This window comes from Aquarana catesbeiana, linkage group LG02 (assembly GCF_042186555.1).
Source record: "Aquarana catesbeiana isolate 2022-GZ linkage group LG02, ASM4218655v1, whole genome shotgun sequence".
Lineage (NCBI taxonomy): Eukaryota > Metazoa > Chordata > Amphibia > Anura > Ranidae > Aquarana > Aquarana catesbeiana.
The window spans coordinates 536,065,594-536,091,059 of record NC_133325.1 but is presented as its reverse complement, the minus strand read 5'-3'; the positions used below and the strand labels follow the sequence as shown (position 1 = coordinate 536,091,059).

At 42.6% G+C, this 25,466-nt stretch overlaps 1 protein-coding gene across 4 annotated transcripts in view; it reads right to left on the bottom strand.

Annotated features, from left to right (window-relative positions):
* SLC6A17 (solute carrier family 6 member 17) overlaps window positions 1–25,466 on the bottom strand; it is a 1,431,819-nt gene that overhangs the window by 370,186 nt on the left and 1,036,167 nt on the right. For all 4 annotated transcript variants that reach the window (XM_073615860.1, XM_073615859.1, XM_073615858.1 and 1 more), the window contains one exon: window positions 10,109–10,268. In XM_073615860.1, the coding sequence (XP_073471961.1) occupies window positions 10,109–10,268 (160 nt within the window). The remainder of the gene's footprint in view (window positions 1–10,108; window positions 10,269–25,466) is intronic.

The window sequence follows — 25,466 nt, the reverse complement described above, 5'->3', positions numbered from 1 at the left end:
CTGGGTGTCCCTGGTTTCTGCGAGTTCTGTGCTGATGGCACTGCTGGACATCTCCCAATGTCAAAGGGAAGTACACATGATGTGTCTTTCATCTGCTGCATTAAGTTTCCCTGGTCTACTCTTGTATCAGCAGTCCTAAGTGTTGCCTGTTTCTTTGTGTTTCTTCAAAAGAGCTTGAACAGAACATCTTGAAACTCCAGTCTGCTTTGAAATCTTTGCCTGGGAGAGACCTTGCTGATGCAGTATTGGGTCTTGGGTCTTGTTGCTGTGCTCAGTGTTACCATGGTGTACGGTAGACATGTGCAATTCATTTCGGACCAAAAACAAATTCGGGCAAATTTTTGGTTATTCGGAGACTCGGATATTACATAGATAGTAGGTGAGGTCGAAAAAAGACACAAGTCCATCAGATATATACGAATCTTCAGGGCCGATCCTACCCGGGGTGCGCAGGGTGCTTTGCACCCGGGCGCCTGCAGAGGTGGGGGCGCTGAAGAGCCAGAGTTCTCCCCTCCCTCCTTCTCTCCTTGTGAGTGTCCATCCAGAACACTAGTGTGAGCGTAGGGCAGCCTGTCCAGCCTGACAGTGCTGGGGGGGGGGGGGGCACTCCTCTTCCTGACACGAGGGTTCTAGTCAGTGGCTGCTGATGTGCGGGAATGAATTCCCCACAGTGGGATCCCGCACTGTCTCTACTAACTCCAGTTGGAATGCCTCCCCCTCCCATCTCTATCTTGGGCTGCACAGAGAGAGAACCAAGGTGAGTCAGTGTTCAGTATGCTGTGTGCTGAGGATGGCATCCCCAGCACACCTTTATATGTGCTCTGGGCTGCCTCTGTTAGGAGATGTTTTATGGCATAATAGATTACATAGGATACACAGCCCCTGTCCCTTCCTGCACCTCAGCAGTCCATCTACAGATGTGATGTATAATGAGATGTACTAAGAGCCCTTTCACACTGACAGTGCGGGGGTGTCGGCTACTTTTAGTGGCACTTTACCGTCGCTTTAGAGGTACATTTAACCCCCACTAAAGGGTTCAAAGGCGCAACTGCGGAGGCGCTTTGCAGGCACTGAGGAAAAGATGATCCGCACTCCGGTGATTGCTCTTAAAAAGTATAATATTTATTGACAAGCCACAGTGACCAAACGCAAATAAGAAGGCGCTTTGCAGGCACTGCCCACTGATATCAATGGGCAAGGGTGCTTTAGCAGGGGTGTATACACCCCTGCTAAAGCGCCTCAAAGAAGCTACTTACAGGAATTTTTTGGACGTCGTGCCAGTGCTCTGCTCCAGTGTGAAAGCATTCGGGCTCTCACACTGGGATTGCAGATAAGGCTTTTTCCTGATGCTATTTTTAACACTAAAGCGCCTGAAAAACGCCTCCAGTGTGAAAGGGGTCACTGCGGCTGCAGAGATCGGGAAACGTCTCACTGCCTGTGATTAGCGTTGTGCAGTGCCGACTTCCTGGCAGGCTCGGCGCGTGCAGCTTGCGAACACGCTGGAGCTCATCCTTAGTCTGCAGTCTTGGACCATCTCCTGTACTATGTCTGCAGTATCTGATCCTCTCCTGTACTATGTCTGCAGTCTCTGACCCTCTCCTGTACTATGTCTGCAGTCTCTGATCAGCTCCTGTACCATGTCTGCAGTCTCTGACCATCTCTTGTACCATGTCTGCAGTCTCTAATCATCTCCTGTACTATGTGTGCAGTCTCTGACCATCTGTACTATGTTTGTAGTCTCTGACCATCTCCTGTATTATGTCTGCAGTCTCTGATCATCTCCTGTATTATGTCTGCAGTCTCTGACCATCTCTTGTATTATGTCTGCAGTCTCGAACCATCTCTTGTATTATGTCTGCAGTCTCGAACCATCTCCTGTATTCTGCAGTCTCGGATCATCTCCTATACTATGTCTGCAGTCTCTGACCATCTCCTGTAGTATATCTGCAGTCTCTGACCATCTCCTGTATTATGACTGCAGTCTCTGACCATCTCCTGTACTATGTATGCGGTCTCTGATCATCTCCTGTACTATGTCTGCAGTCTCTGACCATCTGTACTATGTCTGTAGTCTCTGACCATCTCCTGTATTATGTCTGCAGTCTCTGATCATCTCCTGTATTATGTCTGCAGTCTCTGACCATCTCTTGTATTATGTCTGCAGTCTCGAACCATCTCCTGTATTCTGCAGCCTCGGACCATCTCCTATACTATGTCTGCAGTCTCTGACCATCTCCTGTAGTATATCTGCAGTCTCTGACCATCTCCAGTATTATGACTGCAGTCTCTGACCATCTCCTGTACTATGTATGCAGTCTCTGATCATCTCCTGTACTATGTCTGCAGTCTAAAACTGTCTCCTATACCATGTCTGTAGTCTCTGACCCTCTCCTGTACTATGTCTGCAGTCCCTAACCGTCTCCTATATCATGTCTGCAGTCTCTGACCATCTCCTGTACTATGTCTGCGGTCTCTGACCCTCTCCTGTACTATGTCTGCAGTCTCTGACCATCTCCTGTACTATGTCTGCAGTCTCTGACTAGCTCCTGTACCATGTCTGCAGTCTCTGACCAGCTCCTGTACCATGTCTGCAGTCTCTGACCATCTCTTGTACCATGTTTGCAGTCTCTGATCATCTCCTGTACTATGTGTGCAGTCTCTGACCACCTGTACTATGTCTGTAGTCCCTGACCATCTCCTGTATTATGTCTGCAGTCTCTGATCATCTCCTGTATTATGTCTGCAGTCTCTGACCATCTCTTGTATTATGTCTGCAGTCTCGGACCATCTCCTGTATCATGTCTGCAGTCTCGGACATCTCCTATACTATGTCTGCAGTCTCTGACCATCACCTGTATTATGTCTGCAGTCTCTGACCATCTCCTGTACTATGTCTGTAGTCTCTAACTAGCTCCTGTACCATGTCTGCAGTCTCTGACCAGCTCCTGTACCATGTCTGCAGTCTCTGACCATCTCCTGTACCATGTCTGCAGTCTCTGATCATCTCCTGTACTATGTGTGCAGTCTCTGACCATCTCTTGTATTATGTCTGCAGTCTCGGACCATCTCCTGTATCATGTCTGCAGTCTCGGACATCTCCTATACTATGTCTGCAGTCTCTGACCATCTCCTGTAGTATATCTGCAGTCTCTGACCATCTCCTGTATTATGACTGCAGTCTCTGACCATCTCCTGTACTATGTATGCGGTCTCTGATCATCTCCTGTACCATGTCTGCAGTCCCTGATCATCTCCTATACTATGTCTACAGTCTCTGATCATCTCCTGTACTATGTCTGCAGTCTCTGACCATCTCCTGTACCCTGTCTGCAGTCTCTGACCATATCCTGTACCATGTCTGTGGTCTCTGACCATCTCCTGTACCATGTCTGCAGTCCCTGATCATCTCCTATACTATGTCTACAGTCTCTGATCATCTCCTGTAATATGTATGCAGTCTCTGACCCTCTCCTGTACTATGTCTGCAGTCTCTGACCATCTCCTGTAGTCTGTAGTATTTCTGGGGGCTCTTTCTAACAGACTCTATAACAGAAGCGCTCTCTGTCCCTCCAGGTCCCAATAAAGTACTCTTGCTTCTCTTCCTGTATTTTGTTTATTGTACCTGTAAGGATCCCAGGGTAATGAAGACTTCGTGGTGGAACATCTCTGTGGTTGAGTTGTTGCCATAGAAATATTTGTAAAGGGGAGGAGTTAGTAAAATGACCACGCCCATGTGGGGGCGCCAGAAATATTTCTGCACCCAGGCGCCTGTGACCCTAGGATCGGCCCTGCAAATCTCCAAATGAATTAGTAACAAATAGTAACAAATTTAGTTAAAATCTGTTCAAATTAATTTTGCTATTTGTTTTCTAATGATTTTCAGCTTTTCAGAATGAGTCGAATTCTGTGTGAAGAATAGCTGGTTGTTAAGCAGCGGGCCAGGAAGCCAGCTGCCCACATCCGTAACAACCATGACTCCTCTTTTAGCTGGCTTCCCCACTGACAGATGAATGTAAATAAAAGAATGCCAGCATTGCCCAGCAATAGAAAAATGTTAAATATAAATGGCGTGGGGTCCCCCCCAGTCCATACCAAACCATACCATACCAAAATTTAAAAAAACACGGCGTGGGGTCCCTCACAAAATCTAAAACAGACCCCAGCAAGTCTGGAAACTGGGGGAGCCCCCACTCCCCACTGAACCATGTTAGGCCACATGCCCTCAACATGGGGGGGTGGGTGCTTTGGGGTAAGGGCCTCATCCCCACAACTGTGGCCGGTGGCTGTGGGGGTCTGCGGGCAGGGGGCTTATCGGAATCTGGAAGCCTCCTTTAATAAGGGGGCCCCCAGATCCTTGCCCCCTCCCTTTGTGAATGAGTATCATTGAGTTACATATTACCCCTACCCAAAAAGTAATAAAAACACGGAGACAGTTTTTGACCAATTCTTTATTAAAAAATAATAAAAACAATGTCCCCGATGTAGATCAATCATCAATCACGCCAACTGCCGCACCTGAAAAAAAAAAAAAAAAAAGTTTTCGCCACGGAGGTCATCTGCCTACTGCAGGCTCCTACGCTTTACAGTTCTTATATAGGTAAGGGGCAGGGCCACTTGTCTATATCACCCAGTGGCACCACCCCCCTTCTGACATCACAGACCAGTGCATGCTGGGTCTGTGATGTCAGAAGGGGCGGTGCCCCAGGTGACGTAGATAGGTGGCCCTGCTTTTCCCCTATATAAGAAATGTAAAACGGAGGAGCCTGCAGTAGGCAGATGGCCTCCGTGCCGGCATCTTTTTTTTTTTGGGTGCGGCAGGCGGCGTGATCAATGATAGATCTACTTTTTTTTAATAAAGGATTTGTCAAAAATTGTCTGTGTTTTTATTACTTTTTGACACTTTTTTGTGAATGGGTAGTACCCTATACTCATTCACATAGGGAGGAGGCCAGGATCTGGGGATTCCAGACTCCGATAAGCCCCTACTCGCAGACCTCCACAACCACTGGCCATGGTTGCGGGGATGAGGCCCTTGTTCCCATCAACATGGGGACAAGGTGCTTTGGGGTGGGGGGGCAGAGCCTCCCCAGCACCAAAGCACCCACCCCCCCATGTTGAGGGCATGTGGCCTGTTATGGTTCGGGGGGGCGCTCACTCACCCCCCCATTACTGACCTGCCAGGCTGCATGCTTGGATACGTTTTTCTTTTCTTTTTTCTTTTTTTTTTTTTAAATAGCCGTGCCGGCAATTGCAACCACAAGTCAATTTAAATGTGATTTGACTCATTTATTTTTTTCTTTATAAGTGTCATTTTTGCTGCAGCATGTTTTATACATGCTACAGATGTGCCGCTTTACAAGCAGACTAAGGGGACCCCCAGGCACTATATTCAAAGGAATTTTTAATTTTTATTGTTTCACTTAAAGTGGGGTTTTTTTTCTTTTCTTTCCCCTTTTTTTTTTTTTTTAAATAGCCGTGCTGGCTATTGCACCATGTGCCACTCCAAAAATAGTTCTGGAGCTTCTCTGGGGCAATTGTTGTGCGTAGGGAAGTCTATTCAAGTGAATGGGCTTCCCTCGTGAAAACACTCCAAAACACACAAAACAAATACATGGGGGAATGTGAGTTTTTGTCAGAGATGTGAATGAGGTCTCATGACTGAGCGTCTCCATCCACTCCCTCCTATGTACTTGTATAAAGATGCCATACACTATGCAATCTGATTGTAAAATCTCTGTACAATTTCCTTTAGATTTACCAGAACTATGGAACAGAGGACACACCTGAGCAATCCATTTAATTTGTAGCAAATCAGGTAGGCCCTTGTACTACATAGCTGATGGGAGATATAAAGGAGATTGTACAATCAGATTGTATAGGAAGTGGGTGGAAGGTGGTATTGTAATGAAGGAGGTGTGGTCCAGAGTGGGGAACACACTCTATAACGCCCAATTCTGTGATGCAACAAGGAAGTGATGGCTTCTGGGAGATGACCTAACAGGATGTGAATGCTGATGCAAGCTACAGGAAGTGATGTTATCTGAAAATCCATTCAAAGATACAACATGACTGACAAGATTCTAAATATCATGTGAATGAGGTAAGTGAGAGAAAAGCACATTGGGAGGGCTGGGTCAGGAATGGCATTGGAAAAAGCTTCTATTTATTATGAAATGTGAAATTCTGCCCAAAAATGTGAACTTATCCTTTAAAATATAGTGCATGGGGGGTCCCCTTAGTCTGCCTCTAAAGTGGTGCATCTGTAGCATGTAAAGAATATGCTGCAGCAAAAATTTCTAGTTGGATGTGGCTGCCAGTCTCTGTATCCCTAATTTTGACAGAAGTAAACAGCCATACTCTAGTGAATCCAACAAGTAAATGATGTGTTTAGCAAGTGGTACAGTGAGTAAATAATTACATTTTGTTGCTTTGCAGACACAGTTTGTTTTATCCAGCTGTATTTACTCAGTGCAACTTACTGTAAAATATCCAAGTGAAAGATATCACGCCAACATGTCAGAATTTTTTTTTTTAACTAATTCTATAACAAAATCACTGTGTTGGAAAAAGAATCACCCCCTTGTGTCAGTATTTTGTTGAACCATTTTTTGCTTTAATTACAGCCTTTAGTCTGTTGGGAAATGTCTCTATTAACTTTGCACATCTAGACTTTGCAATATTTGCCCACTCTTCTTTGCAGAACTGCTTAAGTTCAGGTAAATTTGATGGTGATCGTTTGTGACTGCAGTCTTCAAGCCATTTCACAAATTTTCAAAGTGGTTGTAAACCCACATAAAAAAAAAAAAAGACAAAGGCATAATGAGCTAGTATGCATAGCATACTAGCTCATTATGTAATACTCACCTGTATGTACTCACCTGTACGTACGTGCAGGTTTGGGAGACATCCGGGGTAGCTACAGGGGTAGCTACAGGTAAGCCTTATTATAGGCTTACCGTTAGCAAAAAGTGGACTGTAAGGGTTTACAACCACTTTAAGTCTGGGCTCTAACTAGGCCATGCAAGGACATTCACCCTCTTCTCCTTTAACCACTGTGTGGTCATTGCCATGTTGGAAGGTAAACCTTCTTCCCATTGGCAACTTTCTGGCAGAGGGCAGTAAATTTTCCTCAAGAATTTGATGGTATTTTGCTCCATCCATTTCTCCTTCCAAGCTGACAAGTGCTCCAGTCCCTACTGCAAAGAATCAACCCCATAACAGGATGTTACCACCTGTTACTGTAGGAATGGTATTATTTGGATGGGGAGCTGTATTGGATTTCCACAAAACATATTGTTTGGTATTGAGGCCAAATAATTACATTTTAGTCTCATCTGACCAGAACACCTTTTTCCATGTGGCCTCAGAATCTTCAAGGTGCGTTTGAGCAAAGCTCAGTCATGACTGCATGTGGCCTCTCTTGAGAAGTCGGTTTTTTTCTTGCAACCCTCCTATACAAGCCACATTTGTAGAGATTTTATTAGATATTGTTGTCACATGCACACAATGACCACTCTTGGTCTAAATTCCTGTAACTGCTTCAGAATTGCTGTAGGCCTCTTAGTAGCGTCTTTCTTCCTGGTTCTTTTATCCAGTTTGGAGCAAAGTCCTGATCCAGTGAGGGTCTGTGTTCTACCAAATACCTTCCACTTATTAATAATAGACTTCACTGTGCTTCTAGGCATTGATAATGCCTTTGAAATTTTATGTATCCATCTCCTGACTTGTGCCTGTCTTTATCCCGGAAAACCCAGTGACAGTGCCTTGTCACCCAAAGGTGATTGTTTGTTTCAGTTGCACTACGAAGGACTGAAAAGCTCCAAGAAAACTTTTTTTCATGCTGAGCTAATCAAAATAATCGCAGTTGAATGTCAAATGGCTTTGTGTGCCATTGAGAAGGTGGTTAGCTACACCTGATTAAGTTTACAAGTCATTTTTAGAAGGGGGGAAATCCTTTTTCCAACTCAGTGATTCTGTTTTTGAATTTTGATTGAATTTTTTCTGACGTGTTGGTGTTATGTTTTTTACTTGGACGTTATAAGTTGCACAGACACACATACAGCTGGATAAAACAAAAACTGTGTCTGTCTTCATTTCAGGCTACAAAGCAACAAGATGTGATTTCAAGGGGGTGATTCTTTTCTATACCCACTGTATATACATTATACACACTGCCTTAACTTCACTTTTGATGGGCAGAATCGTAGAGATCTCATTGATTAAATGTACTGTGTGATGTGTACACTACTTGCTGAAAAAAATCTTTAACTTGTTGAAACCACTGCAATGTTATTATTTCTTTTGTGGAAATTGTGGGTGGAAGTCAGAATGAGCCCTTTACAGCTTAAGTGCCCGTCTTGCCAGAGGAGGAGACAACAGGGCTTAAAGAGTGGCGTCTTTTTAATCCTAGATACAATTTTTTTTCCATGTTTCTTTCCTAAAACCAGTAACCTCCAATACATTTTTTTGCTTCCTCCTCTCCTTATGCAGTATTTATTGATTTATGATTGAGGTTCAAAGCAATATGGATTCCTGGTTTATATAGGTCAACCCCAACATCTGGTACATTGTAAGGGATTGCAGGTCTGCTGGAGATATACATGCTCCTTCTCTGGCTTAAAGCTTTCACACCAAGTTTCCCAATAAACTGTCTGGTGTGGTTTCAGTACATTACATTACCCCCTAGAGAAGGGGGTAATGTAAGGTCTTGCTGGAAATGTAACTTGTGACATAGCCTTCTGAATTGCTCTACTTTACCCTTGCACTTGGAAGACAACCTTTTTTTAGCAGTTTCTATTTGTTGCACCATACCAGCTTTCTTACAAGTCTCCTTCATGACCAATTATTGCACTCTCATCCCAATTTACACCTTTCCCTACTTTCTGTTGCTTTCCAAAGCTTGGGCCTGTTTCCATTGCTTGCTAAAGCCTTTTTCTGCCGATAGAGTACTGACCTTGATTTCTAACCTTGATTCTGAATCTTTTTTGCCTACCTTGGTACAATGACTATGAATCTGATCTTTAACTCGAACAGGACTCATTTCATGGCTTTATAGTAGAGTGCAATTTTACATTTAATCTATACCTGTCAGCTCATTTCATGCTTTAAGTGTTTTGCTATGTTGTGCATGACACTCACTATAAACCCCTTTAAACTATGGTAATGGGGTGATTAATGCTGGGGTTCAGCTCACTGCATTGGCCTTAAAGCAGTAGTAAACTACGGCTTTCAAAAAAATAAATAATTTCCTGCCAGGGATAGTACGCATCGGATACTAGCACATTATTAAATACTTACATGAGAATGAAGCCCTCCAGGGGTGTGCTGTCACTGCTGACTGGTCTTCCATATTCCCCCTGGTCTTACTTCCGGGTTCGTGGGCTCCAGCTGTATGAGTGGGCAGGACCATGATGATGTCACTCACGTGCATGTGCACAGGAGCACTCAGCTGAGACACAGAGCTCTGAAGGTCCGGCATGGTATACCGGACCTTCAGAGGGACTGCGCCGGTGACATCACTGGATGCATCCAGTGTGAATATTTCCTAAACACCACAAGTTTAGGAGATATTCATTGTACCTGCAGGTAAGCCTTACTGTAGGCTTACCTGTAGGTACAAGTTAAAAAAATAACTTTACTACCACTTTAAAGCTTAATTCTCTGGTACTGAGGAGAGGTGTAATTGAACACTTGTGTACATCAACAATTAAAAAACGGGGTCATAAACCTGTGGAGCTGGGTGAAAGGTGCTTTCTCCTTTGAGCTTTTCTGGTAGAGATGGAATTTGGCCATCAAATGCAGTCTGTTAGCCATTTTTGTTTGCACCTAGCCTTTCTGCTGTGGGCACTATAAATCCAGAGGTCCTATTATATATTAGAATATTGCATGCCTTTCAGTGAATTCTACATAAATATGTATTTTTTACCTGTGATTTTTTTCTATTAATATTATACACATGTCTTATTAAACACAAAGAAAAAAGACAATTTATTTCCATTTGATCTTGCTTCTCAGTTTTGTAATCTATATGTAATTATCTAGTAAGTATGAAAAATAAATAGTTTCAGGTTCAATGTGTTAGTCATACAGCGAGTAATATGTTTCTTACTTCTTTGTGCCATACACCCAAGCTACTGCAATATTTTCCAGGATGACCACAATGGTGAGTGGTAGGGTGGCAGAGTAATCATCAAACATGGTGACGAAATAATTCCCAGAATGCTGAACAAAGATCAAACCCAGCAGGAAGGCAAGGATGCAACAGCTGACTAAATTTTTAGCAGAAAGAAAAAATACAGTGAAATGATGAGTATGGTACACGAATGTAACATTATAAAACATGCAAATTATAAATGCAACCCACAGTGGATTGGGTCAGTTCTGATGTCAACAGAACAATCATAGTCAAGTTCCATGTGAACTTGCTGTACATGTTTTATTAAATGCAGTGATGCATATACATAAACCTTTAGATATCATAGAAGCTATGCTATAGCTGATTACAGCAGAGTAGATGAAGTTAAAGAGGAAGTAAACATCCCTGGTTTGTTTGTACCTATAGGTAAGCCTTAAGCCTATAAGGCTGATATCACATTGCATAAAGAAATTGGATGTAAAACATGAAGTGGTAGTCCCCATCTACTTGAAATTCCTTCATCGGTAGATTAAGTAGGTGGGGATATCCTACTTTATCCCATCGTAATCTACAGATGAAGGAACTGCAAGTAGATGGGGACTACCACTTCATGTTTTACATCCAATTTCTTTATGCAATGTGATATCAACATTGTTGTGATGTTTTGTATTTTCCATTTGGAATTTTATTCAAATCTATTTGTAATAAATATATATGTTTTATAAATACAGTATCTTTTTTCAATCGCCCACATAATCCCACTCTTTGAGGTTTATTCTTATATTTCATTTAAGGGATAATGGCGATTACATGTATGGCCATGCGGGTCATTAACTTTATAAGCCTATAAGGCTTACCTATAGATACTGTAAATATCTCCTAAACTTGCATTGTTTAGGAAATATTTACTGTATATGCTGCTGATGATATAATTGGCACATGTGCCCTGAAGGAACGGCCGCCCATGCCGTTTCTTCAGAGCCCTGTGCCGTGCCCGGCATCTCCCACGCGCATGCGCGAGAGGGACGTCATCGCAGCTCCGGCCACTCACAGAGCTGGAGCCTGCAAACTCAGAGAAACACCAGGGAAGACGTCAGCTATCTCAGTAGTGTGCAAGCACCACTGGAGGGCTTCGTTCTAAGGTAAGTATTTCATGAGCTAGTATGTGATGCTCATAGGTTTTTTTTTTTTTGTTTGTTTTTGTTTCCCCAGGGTTTACAACCTCTTTAACTTCTTACTCATGTATGCTTTAAACACATCAGTACACAACAGTGCATTAACTTTTTTTCAGCAATCATAATGGAGTCTTCCTTTACTTTGACAACCGCTGGGTTCTTATATACACTTGGTTCAGATTACATACTACTACAGTATGTACAGAAACATACTGGAAGCGATTGTCCTATTTAGTAACAGTGCTGACAGCAATGAAAAAAAGCAGCGGTTGACAACTAACTAGGAACATTTTTGGCAGATTAGTTTAAAAAATCTAGTAAAAGGTGATTTTGGATTGGCTGTTATGGGTTACAGTGTCTTGCAAGATGTTAAAATAAAAATACACCTGGCATAAGCCTGAGCAATTCAGACAGACCCATGAAAGCATGGATAAGCACTAATAACTTTAAAGTGGTTGTAAACCCTGGTCATGGGATTTTATATATCTGTACTTGTCTCTCTCCAAAGCTCTGAGTGCCATTTTTCTCTGGTGCTTTGTTCCTCTGTTATCAGGATGAGTCACTTCTGAGAAGTTTTCCAACATGAGTTAACAAGAGCTAAAAATGTGTGTCGGGGAGGGAGATAAGCACAGAGCTTGCCTATTCAGAATACAGCTCTACATGTTCCTTTGTTTCTCTACCTATATGGAGGAGGGGGTGTATCCCAATCAGCTCTCACACAGTGTAACTGCAGTCTCTCCAACCTTCCCTATGTACTGCTGACAGATGAAGAAAGATTTTTAACACAATCTGCACCTTTGAAAGGGTGTAGAGAGGGGAAGACTGCAGGTATACAAGTAAAACTTATGCATGAGGATTTGTTTAATCTCTGTGTATCATCTAAAGCTATTCACTTCACTGGGTATATGAGGGTTTACAACCACTTTAAGTGATTTCTTCATGTAAAATCATAATCAAATTCAGACATATAGCCAGCAAAATGTATATGTAAATCATTTCATTTTATTTCTAAAAGTCAGGAGTTGTCAAACGCCTCTGCCCTCCAAGCCTCCAAAAAAATTTGTGAAAACCCCATTACATTAACATTGGAGATCTAGAGAAGAAACGCTGAAATTTGCATATCATTTACTATTATGTGTTATTGAGTCAATGTTGACTCCTGGATATTACATGAATAGTGTTTCTTATGAACAATGTCTTCTATTTGGGTGTTATGTCTTCCCTACAGCATGTTCATACTTCTGGTGACTTTATCCAGCCACTTTATTGCTGCCCCTCCGCTTTTGCATTCTGTTTTTTTCAAGCATTACTATCTTATCCAGTGAGTTGCTTCTCACCAAAGTTGAGACAACCAAGCAATGTATTTTGCTGGATCATTGTCCAGCTTTCACATCCATAGAAAGTGATGGAAAATACCATAGCCTGGACAATTCTGATCTTTGTACTTAGAGATACACTGGTATTTTTGAAAATCTTTTCTCTTGTCAATAATCTGCACTATTTCTTGACTACTTCACTTCTTGGATCCTTTTAAAGCGGTGTTCCGGCAGCGATTTTTCTTTTAAAAGTCAGCGGCTACAAACACTGTAGCTGCTGACTTTTAATAAGGACACTTACCTGTCCAGCGGCTGCCGGTGCCTCCATCTTAACGAAGGGAAACAGGTAGTGGAGCCTTGCGGCTTCACTGCCAGTTTCCTACTGCACATGCGCGAGTAGCGCGGCGCTTTGTGAATTGCCCCGTTGCTTTCTGGGACACACACATTTCTCAGAATGCAACGGGGCCGCTCGCCGAAGAGGAGAAAGCGCGGAATAGGAAGAGGCAGATTAGGAAGACTGCCTAGCAACAGGGGTTTCAGGTAAGTTAAAAATTTTTTTTTTTTCCAAATGTTTTTTTTTTTTTTTTTTTTTTAAGAATATTAATGCACTTTTTTATTTTAGGGTGGCCCTCCACTTTAAGTTAATAATTCATCCAAGAAGACAAAAGCTGTCCAATACTTCTATGTTATCACCATGAACTATGAAATTAGCTGTCTTTCCTGTTGTTATAACCCTATTTTTCACAATATTTAGGTGAAGTTCCACATTTTCACTTTGTTAACGACCAGGACAATTCTGACACTTTTTGTGTTTACATGTGTTACATTTTTACATTTAAAAAGCAGTATTTTTTGCTAAAAAAATGACTTAGAAACCCCAAACATTATATATATATATATATATATATATATATATATATATATATATATATATATATATATATATATATACAGTCATATGAAAACGTTTAGGAACCCCTGACAATTTCCATGATTGTCTTTTATAAATATTTGGGTGTTTGGATCAGCAATTTCATTTTGATCTATCAAATAACTGAAGGACAAGTAATATTTCAGTAGTGAAATGAGGTTTATTGGATTAACAGAAAATACGCAATATGCATCAAAACAAAATTAGACAGGTGCATAACTTTGGGCACCCCCAACAGAAAAATCACATCAATATTTAGTAGAGCCTCCTTTAGCAGAAATAACAGCCTCTAGACGCTTCCTATAGCCTGTAATGAGTGTCTGGATTCTGGATGAATGTATTTTGGACCATTCCTTCTTACAAAACATCTCCAGTTCAGTTGATGGTTGCTGAGCATGGACAGCCCGCTTCAAATCACCCCACAGATGTTCAATGATATTCAGGTCTGGGGACTGGGATGGCCATTCCAGAACATTGTACTTGTTCCTCTGCATAAATGCCAGAGTAGATTTTGAGCAGTGTTTTGGGTCGTTGTCTTGTTGAAATATCCAGCCCCGGTGTAACTTCAACTTTGTGACTGATTCCTCAACATTATTCTCAAGAATCTGCTGATATTGAGTGGAATCCATGAGACCCTCAACTTTAACCAGATTCCCAGAACTGGCACTGGCCACACAGCCCCACAGCATGATGGAATCTCCACCAAATTTTACTGTGGGTAGCAAGTGTTTTTCTTGGAATGCTGTATTCTTTTGCCTTCATGCATAACGCCCCTTGTTATGACCAAATAACTCAATCCTGGTTTCATCAGTGCACAGGACCTTATTCCAAAATTAAGCTGGCTTGTCCAAATGTGCGTTTGCAGACCTCAAGCGACTCAGTTTGTGGCATGTGTGCAGAAAAGGCTTCTTTCGTATCACTCTCCCATACAGCTTCTCCCTGTGCAAAGTGTGCTGAATTGTTAAAGGATGCACAGTGACACCATCTGCAGCAAGTTGATGTTGTAGGTCTTTGGAGGTGGTCCGTGGGCTGTTTTTGACCGTTCTCTCCATCCTTGCCTTTGCCTTTCCAATATTTTATGTGGCCTGCCACTTCTGGCCTTAACAAGACCTGTGCCTGTGATCTTCAATTTCCTCACTTTGTTCCTCACAGTGGACACTAACAGCTTATATCCCTGCAATAACTTTTTGTAGCATTCCCCTAAACCATAATGTAGAATAATCTTTGTTTTCAGGTCATTTGAGAGTTGTTTTGAGGCCCCCATGTTGCCACTCTTCAAAGGTGAGTCAAAGAGAACAACTTGCAATTGGCCACCTTAAATACCTTTTTTTATGATTGGATACACCTGTCTATATAGTTCAAGGCTTAATGAGCTCCCCAAACCAATTGTGTGTTCCAATAAATCAGTGCTAAGTAGTTACAGGTATTCAAATCAACAAAATGACAAGGGTGTCCAAATTTATGCACCTGTCTAATTTAATTTTGATGCATATTGCGCATTTTCTGTTAAACCAATAAACCTCATTTCATTACTGAAATATTACTGTGTCTAAGGCTTGTGCATGAGATATGTAAATCACCTGTCACTCACAGCATGGGGGAAGAACTGACTGCTATTTCTCTGTCTGTCTGTTTTTATCACACTGAAAAAAGATAAGAGGATTGCTCAGAGCTGGATTAACTGGCAAGACTGGGCACAGATGACATGAAATCCTATTCTGTACAAGTTACAAGCCTTAATTAAATTTTTTTTTTCGGGTTTACATCCACTTTAAGCATATGATTTTCCTGCCTATATATCAGAATTTACTTATCTTGACATACGGTTTTCACTCCTATAAATTGTTTCATAGCATAGTATTCAAAGTATCACTACACAAATCCACTGTTTTTTCATTTGATAGTGCACTTAGTAGGAATGAGCTTCGAGTTCGACTATTTGTCGATTTGCGAACGTTATGGGCCGTTCATGCCAAATTCGAGTGGCATGTCATCGCAGCACATGCTTGGCCAATCACAGCACCGTCTGCACAGAGAGCCATAATTGGCTAAGGCCAGGGTGGCCTTGGCCAATTATAGCTCAGGGGTTTTAATACACACCCCACACTATATAAGGCCGCCTGCATGGTGGCCTTGTGTAGTGTGTTGCAGCAGCGGAGAAAGATAGACAGAGAAAGTGTCATTTGATTTAAGTTAGATAGATTAGGCAGGCGAGTCAGTTAGCTACACTTACAGTGTATTGTGTATACATATGCATCCTAGGTGTTGTGTAAATATATATATATATATATATATATATATATATATATATATATATATATACACACTGTATTCAGTTTAGCTAGATCCGTTCCAGTTATTCTCTTCCTACTGACAGGCAGGTGTTTTTACAGTATTTAAACTACCTGAAGAAAATTGCTGGTGTTCTTCTGATCCTATTAGTACCACAGGCAGGCAGCTACAGTATTTACAGTTAGTGTTGTGCACCTAAAGCTACCTGAGGAAAATTGGTGGTGTTCTTCTGATCCTATTAGTACAGCAGGCAGCTGCAGTATTTACAGTTAGTGTAGTGCGTCCTCTGCACAGTGTGCACCTAAAGCTACCTGAAGAAAATTGGTGGTGTTCTTCTGATCCTATTAGTACCGCAGGCAGCTGCAGTATTTACAGTTAGTGTAGTGCGTCCTCTGCACAGTGTGCACTTAAAGCTACCTGAAGACAATTGCTGTTGTTCTGATCCTATTAATACCACAGGCAGGCAGCTACAGTATTTACAACTAGTGTACTGTGTCCTCTGCACAGTGTGAACCTAAAGCTACCTGAAGAAAATTGGTGGTGTTCTTCTGATCTTATTAGTACCACAGGCAGGCAGCTACAGTATTTACAGTTAGTGTACTGTGTCCTCTGCACAGTGTGCACCTAAAGCTACCTGAAGAAAATTGGTGGTGTTCTTCGGATCCTATTAGTACCACAGGCAAGCAGCTGCAGTATTTACAGTTAGTGTACTGCGTTCTCTGCACAGTGTGCACCTAAACCTACCTGAAGACTATTGCTGTTGTTCTGATCCTATGAATACCACAGGCAGACAGCTACAGTATTTACATTTAGTGTACTGTGTCCTCTGCACAGTGTGCACCTAAAGCTACCTGAAGAAAATTTGTGGTGTTCTTCTGTTCCTATTAGTACCCCAGGCAGGCAGCTGCAGTATTTACAGTTAGTATACTGCGTCCTCTGCACAGTGTGCACCTAAAACCACCTGAAGACAATTGCTGTTGTTCTGATCCTATTAATACCACAGGCAGGCAGCTGCAGTATTTACAGTTAGTGTACTGTGTCCTCTGCACAGTGTGCACCTAAAGCTACCTGAAGACAATTGTTGGTGTTCTCATACTGATGATTCTGTTGATTCTGCTAGCTGCAGTATCAGTATATATATATATATATATATATATATATATATATATATATATATATATATATATACATCCCAGCTTTGTGCAGCTACATCTCACTGTAGGCCATTAGTATGTCTGGAAGGCCAACAAGGAGAGGCAGACAGTCACAAGCCAATAAAAGAGGGCAAGCAGGCTCTTTGTCTCCACATCACTGGAGCAACAGTGCTGATCGTGGAGACGGTGCATCCTCATCAGCATGTGGCCGTGGGACATGCTTGTCCTTTTTTGGGCAGCTGGTCATGTTGAGCCGCAACATGCCGAAGACTTGGTAGAGTGGATGACCAAGCCGTCCTCATCCTCCTCATCCTTTCTCACCCAGGCTCAGGGTACTTTGTCTAGCAAAGCAGCTGCCAACACGGCCTCTTCCCTTGGCTCAATGGCATCAGTCACTCCTTCCCTAGCCCCACCATGTCCTCCTGAGGAGTCCCCCCGAACTGTTTGACCACAGTGTTGGGTACATGCTCCAGGAGGATGCCCAGCGTTTTGAAGGCTCCGATGATGGTACCCAGCTAGAGGAAGACAGTAACGTGAGCCCAGAAAGAGGGGGTGCCCAAGAAGGACAGCAATCTGGCAGTCATGTTCCCCCAGTTGCAGCATACTGCCAGCTTTGCTCCAGTGATGTGGAGGGAGGGGATGGTGAGGTCACTGACTCCACGTGGGTGCCTAATAGGAGAGAGGAGGAGGAGGCACATCAACGAGGCAGGATGCCCTCTAGGGGCCAGCTTAAGGGCAGCACACTGACTATATCACACCGCAGAGATCCCTTCAAGACTGCCTATGCTGATGCTGAGTGACTATCCTGTTATGCTGAGTGACAATCCTCTTCCTCCTCAATTTTCATGCTGATAGCTTGAAAGAACATTTTTGGTTCTGGGCACCGCCACTAGTGTCCAAGGCCCAATTTTTCTGCCCCTGTTTAACAGGGGGCGTGTAATTACAATTTTTGATGCAATACTTTGCAGCAGGGCTCATTCCTGCGCTCCAACTATAGCATCTGTGAGGGGTTGCAGTGTTGTGGCACCAGTGCCTAAGGCCCAATTTTTCTGCCCCTGTTCAACAGGGACATGTAATTACAATTCTTGATCTAATATTTTACAGCAGGGCCCATTCCTGCGCCCACCAAGAGTAACTGTGAGGGCTTACAGTGTTGTGGCACCAGCACCACCACCACCAAAAGCCCAATTTTTCTGCCCCTGTTCAACAATGGCATGTAATTGTAATTACAATTCTTGATCTAATATTTCACAGCAGGGCCCATTCCTGCGCCTACCAAGAGTAACTGTGAGGGCTTACAGTGTTGTGGCACCACCACCACCACCAAAAGCCCAATTTTTCTGCCCCTGTTCAACAATGGCATGTAATTGTAATTACTATTCTTGATCTAATATTTCACAGTAGGGCCCATTCCTGCGCCCACCAAGAGTAACTGTGAGGGCTTACAGTGTTGTGGCAACACCAACACCTAAGGCCCCAATTTCTGCAGAGTATATAGTGCAGGCCCCTACTTTCAAACATCCAACTTACAAACGACTCCTACTTGCAAACGGAAGGAGACAACAGGAAGTGAGATGAAATCTACCCCTAGGAAGGGAAATTCTCTCCTGTAAGAGTTAATATGGGAAAAATGTGTCTCCTCTTCACTTATGCTTTATCACCAATCCTTGTTTCACTAAAAACCCCAAATTTTCAAAAAACATTTGTCATTGGGACAGAAAGTGAAGTGAAATCTTCTGAATAGGTGCACAGACAGCAAAACAAATGTTACAGGGGTGATAACCCTTCCTATGTTTTCCAAAAAGCTTCAAAATAGATTTTTTGGCTGGAGCTACACTTTAAAAATGTACCAGTTCAAAATTACAAACAGATTCTACTTAACAACAAACCTACAGCCCCTGTCTTGTTTGCACTGCCTGTATAATGCTGTTCAGAGAATATAGGGCCTGGGGGCCCCACGCCTTTCCTTTTTTTAAATTGGGTGCGGGGTTCCCCTTAATTAGTGGGACTGCTTTAGCAGTCCCACTATTGTTATTCGTTTTTATTAGTGGGACTGCTTCAGCAGTCCCACTATTGTTATTCGTTTTTATTTATTTTTAATTTCAATTTTATTATTCCGTACGTTTTTTGGCTCCGCGTAACTTCTGCATACTTTCAGCTATTAAAACCATTCAACTTTTAAAATGTTCATCTCTTTCAGATGATGATGGGACTTTTTCAACTTTTTTTCTACTATTTATACTTTTTAAATATTAAGCTTTTTAACACTTTTTTTTTAACATTGAAGTCAATGGGAGCATGCTTCAAATCCTTAAAATCTTCTTCCGCTCCCAAAAATTTCTTTTCAGTTTGAAATCTTTTACAGTTTTTGTGAAAAAGCTGTTTGTTTAGTGGTCATTTCAGGACATTTTATCCATTAAACAGAGTGTACTGTGCTGCTTTTGTTGCCATGGTTACCAAAGCTTCTGAGACACACACTAATGGGCGGTGGGGGAGGTGGCTGGAGCATCTCAGCTCTGATTACAGAGCCCGGGGGAGGGGACAGACACATCATGTACTGATTTATAATAGAGGAATATGATGGGGCAGTTTTGATGGGACAATTCTGATGGAGCAATATGATGGGGCAGTTTTGATGGTGGCAATATGATGGGGCAGTTTTGATGGGGCAGTTTTGATGGTGGCAATATGATGGGGCAGTTTTGATAGGGCAATTCTGATGGGGCAGTTTTGATGGTGGCAAAATGATGGGGCAGTTTTGATGGGGCAATTCTGATGGGGCAGTTTTGATGGTGGCAATATGATGGGGCAGTTTTGATGGGGCAATTCTGATGGGGCAATTTTGATGGCAATATGATGGGGGCAGTTTTGATGGGGGCCGTTTTAGCAATTCGGCTATTCAGCATTCCCACGCATTTTCCCCAGGAAATGCATATTCTAGTATCCATACAAGACCCAAAGGGCCTGGTAATGGACTGGGGGGGTACCCATGCCGTTTGTCTCACTGATTTTCATCCATATTGCCGGGACCCGACATTACATTAAAGCCGCAAGCAGTTTTAAATGACTTTTATTCCTTTAAAAATTTTATTTTGTGCAGGGACTGTTCTAAGCATGGGAAACATGCGCCACTTTACAGGCATACTACAGACACCCCCCAAGTACGATATTTAAAGGAATATTTCACCTTTTTCACTTTAAGCATCATTAAAATCACTGCTCCTGAAAAAATGGCCGTTTTTAAAACTTTTTTTTTCATGTCCCCTGGGGCAGGACCTGGGTCCCCAAACCCTTTTTAGGACAATAACTTGCATATTAGCCTTTAAAATTAGCACTTTTGATTTTGGATGTTCAATTCCCATAGACTTTAATGGAGTCTAAAGTTCACACAAACTTTCGGTCCGTTCGCAGGTTCTGGTGCAAACCGAACCCGGGTGTGTTCGGCTCATCCCTAGCCCTTAGCTTTGATAGCAGAATAATGCCTTTTCACATTTTGGTTTACACATCTTCATACAAACTACGAGGGAAGTTCAAGTCAAACTGGGACTTTTGAGTTTATATAATAAAAGAACAGATTTCAAAGAGTGGAAACTACATTTATTTTTTTACATACTCCCCTGCTACATTTATACACTTATCCCAGTGTTTAACTAATGCCTGGAAAGCTGTGGCATAGAAAGATTTGTCAGTATGCCTGAACCATCCTGGGACAGCCTGCTTCACTTTGTCATCAGTGCTGGAATGCTGATCTCAGAGGAACTCGTTTAGGGATCCAAACAGGTGGAAAACAGGTCTGGGTTGTAAGGGGGATGTGGTAATACCTCCCAACCAAGTTGTTGTAATGGGCACATAGAGCAGTGAGCAGTATGAGCTTGTGCAATTTCCTGGAGAAACAGGGTCCCCTTAGTGATCAAACCAGGTCGTTTTTCTCTGCAGACACATATGCAAATCACTCAGAACATGACAATAATATTCACTGTTGATAGTGGTACCACTGGGTAGAAAATCCACATGAATAACATCACATTTGTTCCAGAAAACACTTGCTTTACCTGCAGACGCAATTGTTTGGAAAAATTTTGGAGGTAGTAAATCCGATTTCTTCCAGTGCTTTGATGTTTGTTTTGATTCCGGAGTATGTTCACTGTTCCCACAGAAAGATTAGTCTCTTATGCAATTTCAGGTTTTGCTGCGATTATCCAGGATCAGGCATTCCACGCACTGAAAGTTCACAGGAATGACTGCTGTGGCCTGGGATCCACCACAGCCAGGATCGTCATTGATTGCTGTATGGCCATCTTTGAAAGGTTTTCACCATTCAAATGTCTTACTGTGGCTGAGCGTCTCATCATCGCACTGTGCTTGTACAGTGCGATCTACAGTCTTCTGTAGATATCTGTGTTTTTTACACCTTTGTTCACTAGGAATTTCATCACAACACGCTGTTCCATGCACGCACTAACACTTTTGTCTCTCATCTTGATTAACGGTCTCTGGACTGGCCCACAACATGAACGCCGCCTATCAGTAATAGGACACCTCTTGCCACTTACAACTGCATGTAGTACCCGCCACGCTAGCATCCCTTTTTATACCTGTAAAATTAAGTCCCGGTCTGACTCGAACGCCCCAGTCTGACTTGAACGCCCCTCGTAAGATACCCTCACATTCCATGAGTGATTATTATTATGCACATTAACACACAAACACACACATATTGGTGCAATTTGTGCAGTTTGGTTAGAGATATACTCAAAAATGTCCCTTTCATATCAATGTTTACAGCTGTATTATACAGAATTGTTTCAAACTTTAAGGGGAGAAGTGAAATATGTTTACTGTTTATGTTTTGCAATAGAAATGCACTGCATACATCTTATTTAGCACTTAAAGCCTAACTTTTTTCATGGCACAACATGGCAGCATACATTGGGTTGTGGCTCCACCCCTCAACCTGGGATCTTTTCTGCTGTCTGCAGGGCACTGACTGTCTTTTGTCAGTAATGGGAAGCTTTCCGGTTTCCAAGATGGTGCCAGCCACCACAATTTGCTTCTGCACATGTGTGAGTGGGTTACATAACTTCAGTTGGTGGAGGCACTGGATATATAGCTATTTAAAGCCACTGTTTGGTTCTGGTCAATGGTTTTGTACCTAAATGTGATTCTTGCTGCTACACACTGTGTTGCTAAGATCTCCTGCTTTTTACACTAGGTGAGCTTGTGGGCCATGTGTTACTATTTTTGGACACTGTCTGCTGTTGCATGGCTTGTCCTTTTTTAATTATGCACTCTTGCTATCTCTTCATTATTGATACTTTGCTTGCAGTGCTCATATTTTCAATGAAAATGCGATCTTGACAAAAGTGTTTCACAATTCTGTCTATGCAAAGAATTCTCTCTGCTCTTCTGAAGCCACAGCCGTCAAAAGAAAGGAAGAAAAAAATAGGCAGTCGGCCAAGAATCACAAGATTCTTTAGCAGTGAAACTAAGTATAAACATTGTAACAATCTGTCAATGGAATAGACTTCATGTGTAAATGAAGAAAGTTTAACCACTTAAACACTAAACCTATTTTAGTCTTGAAGGCAAGAATGGGAGGAGGTGAGGGAGCTAGAGAGCCGGAGGTCTTGGGAGAAACGAAGGGAACGAGTAGGTTGGTATTTTGAGACTAGGTTAGTGATGGGGGCCGAGTTGTGGATAGCTTTGTAAGTTGGACAAATTTGGACAAATTAGCACCTAGTATCCCCAGTGGGAGTCAGCCACCCTAAGTAGAGTCCGACACCTCATCAGACAACAAGGAACCCCAAGGAGGCACTGGCTTTGATTTTGCTTTAGTGGAACCATTTGCTAAATCAGTGAAGGAAGCGATTGGATGGGAGGGGGGCCAAGAACCTGAAGAAGGAACCTAAATGCTTTCAAAATAATGAAGAGCTCAAGGGGCTCATCCAAGATGAATAGCAAAAGCCTGAAAAAAAGGCATGCTTTACCAGTAGGCTCTCAAAGCTTTATTCTCTAAAAGAACCAAAAAGATGAATCCTTTGCTTTCTGCTCCCACGTTAGACGCATCTTTAGTGCATCTTGCGCAGCTTGTGATGCTATCCATGGAGGATATGGTCACTTTTAAAGACGCCCTGGACCATAGGATGGACCTAGACCTGAAGAAGGCGTACACCACTGCAAGAGGAGCATGTAGACCTGCCATCGTTCTAGCTGCAGTAGTCAAAGCGACTACTGAAGTCAGCTGGACAACTAACCTCGAACAGACACTCTTAGGAGAGAGTGATTGAGAGAAGATAGTGGCGCGAGAGTTAAAACTTGCAGGCGACTTTGTGGCAGAAGCGTCAGATGGTATGATAAGATGCTCTATGAGATATATGTTATCATCTTATGGCTGAAGCCGTGAACAGCCGATTCAGAGTTCAGTTGGTGCAAAATTCCCTATGACGGGGTAAACCTCTTTGGCAGCAAGCTGGATGCGCCCATTTAAAAAGTTACAGGCGGTAAGTCTGGTCCAATCCCTTTGAACAGGAAGCAAAAGTTGCAGAGAAGGGCTCTGTTGCAGCATAAGATTTCAGACATAATTTGAAGTTGCAGAACCAGTTGAAGACCTCCACAGTCTTTTTGACAGGACGCTGGTACAGGAAGTGCCCGTAACAAAAAGGATTCAGGCTCCTTGCACAGATCTGGGTGGAAAATATTACAGACACCTGTCTACCATTTACTGAAAGGTTACCCATGAAAATTCAAGGGCCAGTAGCCAAATAATCATTTCTTTTCAATTCGGCTTCCTTCCTCGGTGGACAAGAATAGAATCTTGACCCAATATGTGCTAGATCTTCCCTAAAAGAAAGCTATAGTAGAAATTCCCGCCTCCCAAAGAGGGAGAGGTTTCATTTGCCCTTATTCCTGGTAAGGAAGAAGACATGTGACTTGCGTTCAGTACTGAACCTAAAACAAGTTAAACAAAAAATAGACTTAGAGTCGTTCAAGATAGAGAGCTTGCAGTCGATCCTTCTATCGATAAGTCCAGACGAATGGACGCTGTCAGTAGACTAGTCGGATGCTTACTTACATTTAACTTACATACTCTTACATATACTTATATATTCCCACACATCCAGCCTGCCAAAAGTTTCTGTGATTCGCAATTTGTCAACACCACTTTCAGTTCCAAAGTCTATCTTTTGGGCTGTCAACCTCATCCAGGACATTTACAAAGGTCCTGCTACCTATGGTAGCACTATTAAGAAAGAAAGGGCTAAGAGTCTATCATTACCTGGTTGACATTCTCCTTTTGGCTGAGAGTTACTGTAGCAGCATTGAGAAATGCTCTTGGCTGCTCTTCAGCACTTCGGTTGGTTAGTTGATTGGAAGAAGAGCCAACTGTGCCTTAAACAACAAATTATATATCTTGGGGCATTGCTGGACATGCAGTCCAACAGCTGCAACAGGAAAAGTTAGTCCACAAAGTGCAGAAGGTGAACTCGGTTCAGAGAAGAAAATTTTTACCTGCCAAAACATGCCTGAGCCTGTTAGGATCTTTAAGATCAACTTTCCCAATTGTCCAACGAGTTCTGTGGCACACACGTGTCTTCCAGTTTCTATTCCTGGGACAGTGGCATGGAGCCTCCATGCATCAGAGGATTTTAATCTACAGGGAAATTAAGGATTCCCTGTGCTGTTGGACACACAAGGAAAATCTGAAGAAGCATTGCCAGATGCTCCTCTGGAGGTGGAATTTGCCACATGTTTAAAGGAAAAGAGCGCCCTTGTGCGTTTGGACAATACAGTTGCGGTGACATATATCCAGAGACAGGGGGGTATGAGGAGCTGAACATTGTTGACAGAAGTTCACCTGATCCTAGAGTGGGCCATATCCGCTTATCAGATTTGAAAGTGCTCTATGTAATAGCAGAGCAGAATCAGTTGGCCGACTACTTAATCTGCTCAAATCTATCAAACGAGGGTTCTCAGCCCAGCAGCTTTCTCCTTAGTGACACAGAAGCAGGGTAGTCCCCAAACATACTTAATGGCAACACCATGGAATGCAAAATGCTCCAGGTTCCTGTTGAGAGCCCCATATCAAACAGAAGAGAGGGTGGATTGCCTTCATCACCAGTGGAACTTCCACTTCGGTTACATTTTCCCTCCATTGCCTCTAATAGCCACGTCTCTGGCCAGGCTGAGCAGCTACTCTTTAGTAATAGTGATGGCGATTATTTCATTTTTGCCAAGGAGGCCTTGGTTTCCAAATTTACTCTAACTCAGCATGGAGCCACTGCTAGTGCTTTTGGCAACACCAGACCTTCTTTCTCAGGGGCACTTCCTACATCTGGAGCTGCAAATATTACAACTCATGGCTTGAAAATTGAAAGGCAGAGGCTGTTAGATCATGGCTGCTCTGAAAAGTTGGTACCTACACTGCTGAAAGCCAGAAAGGGCACAAGAAATGCAATATACCTA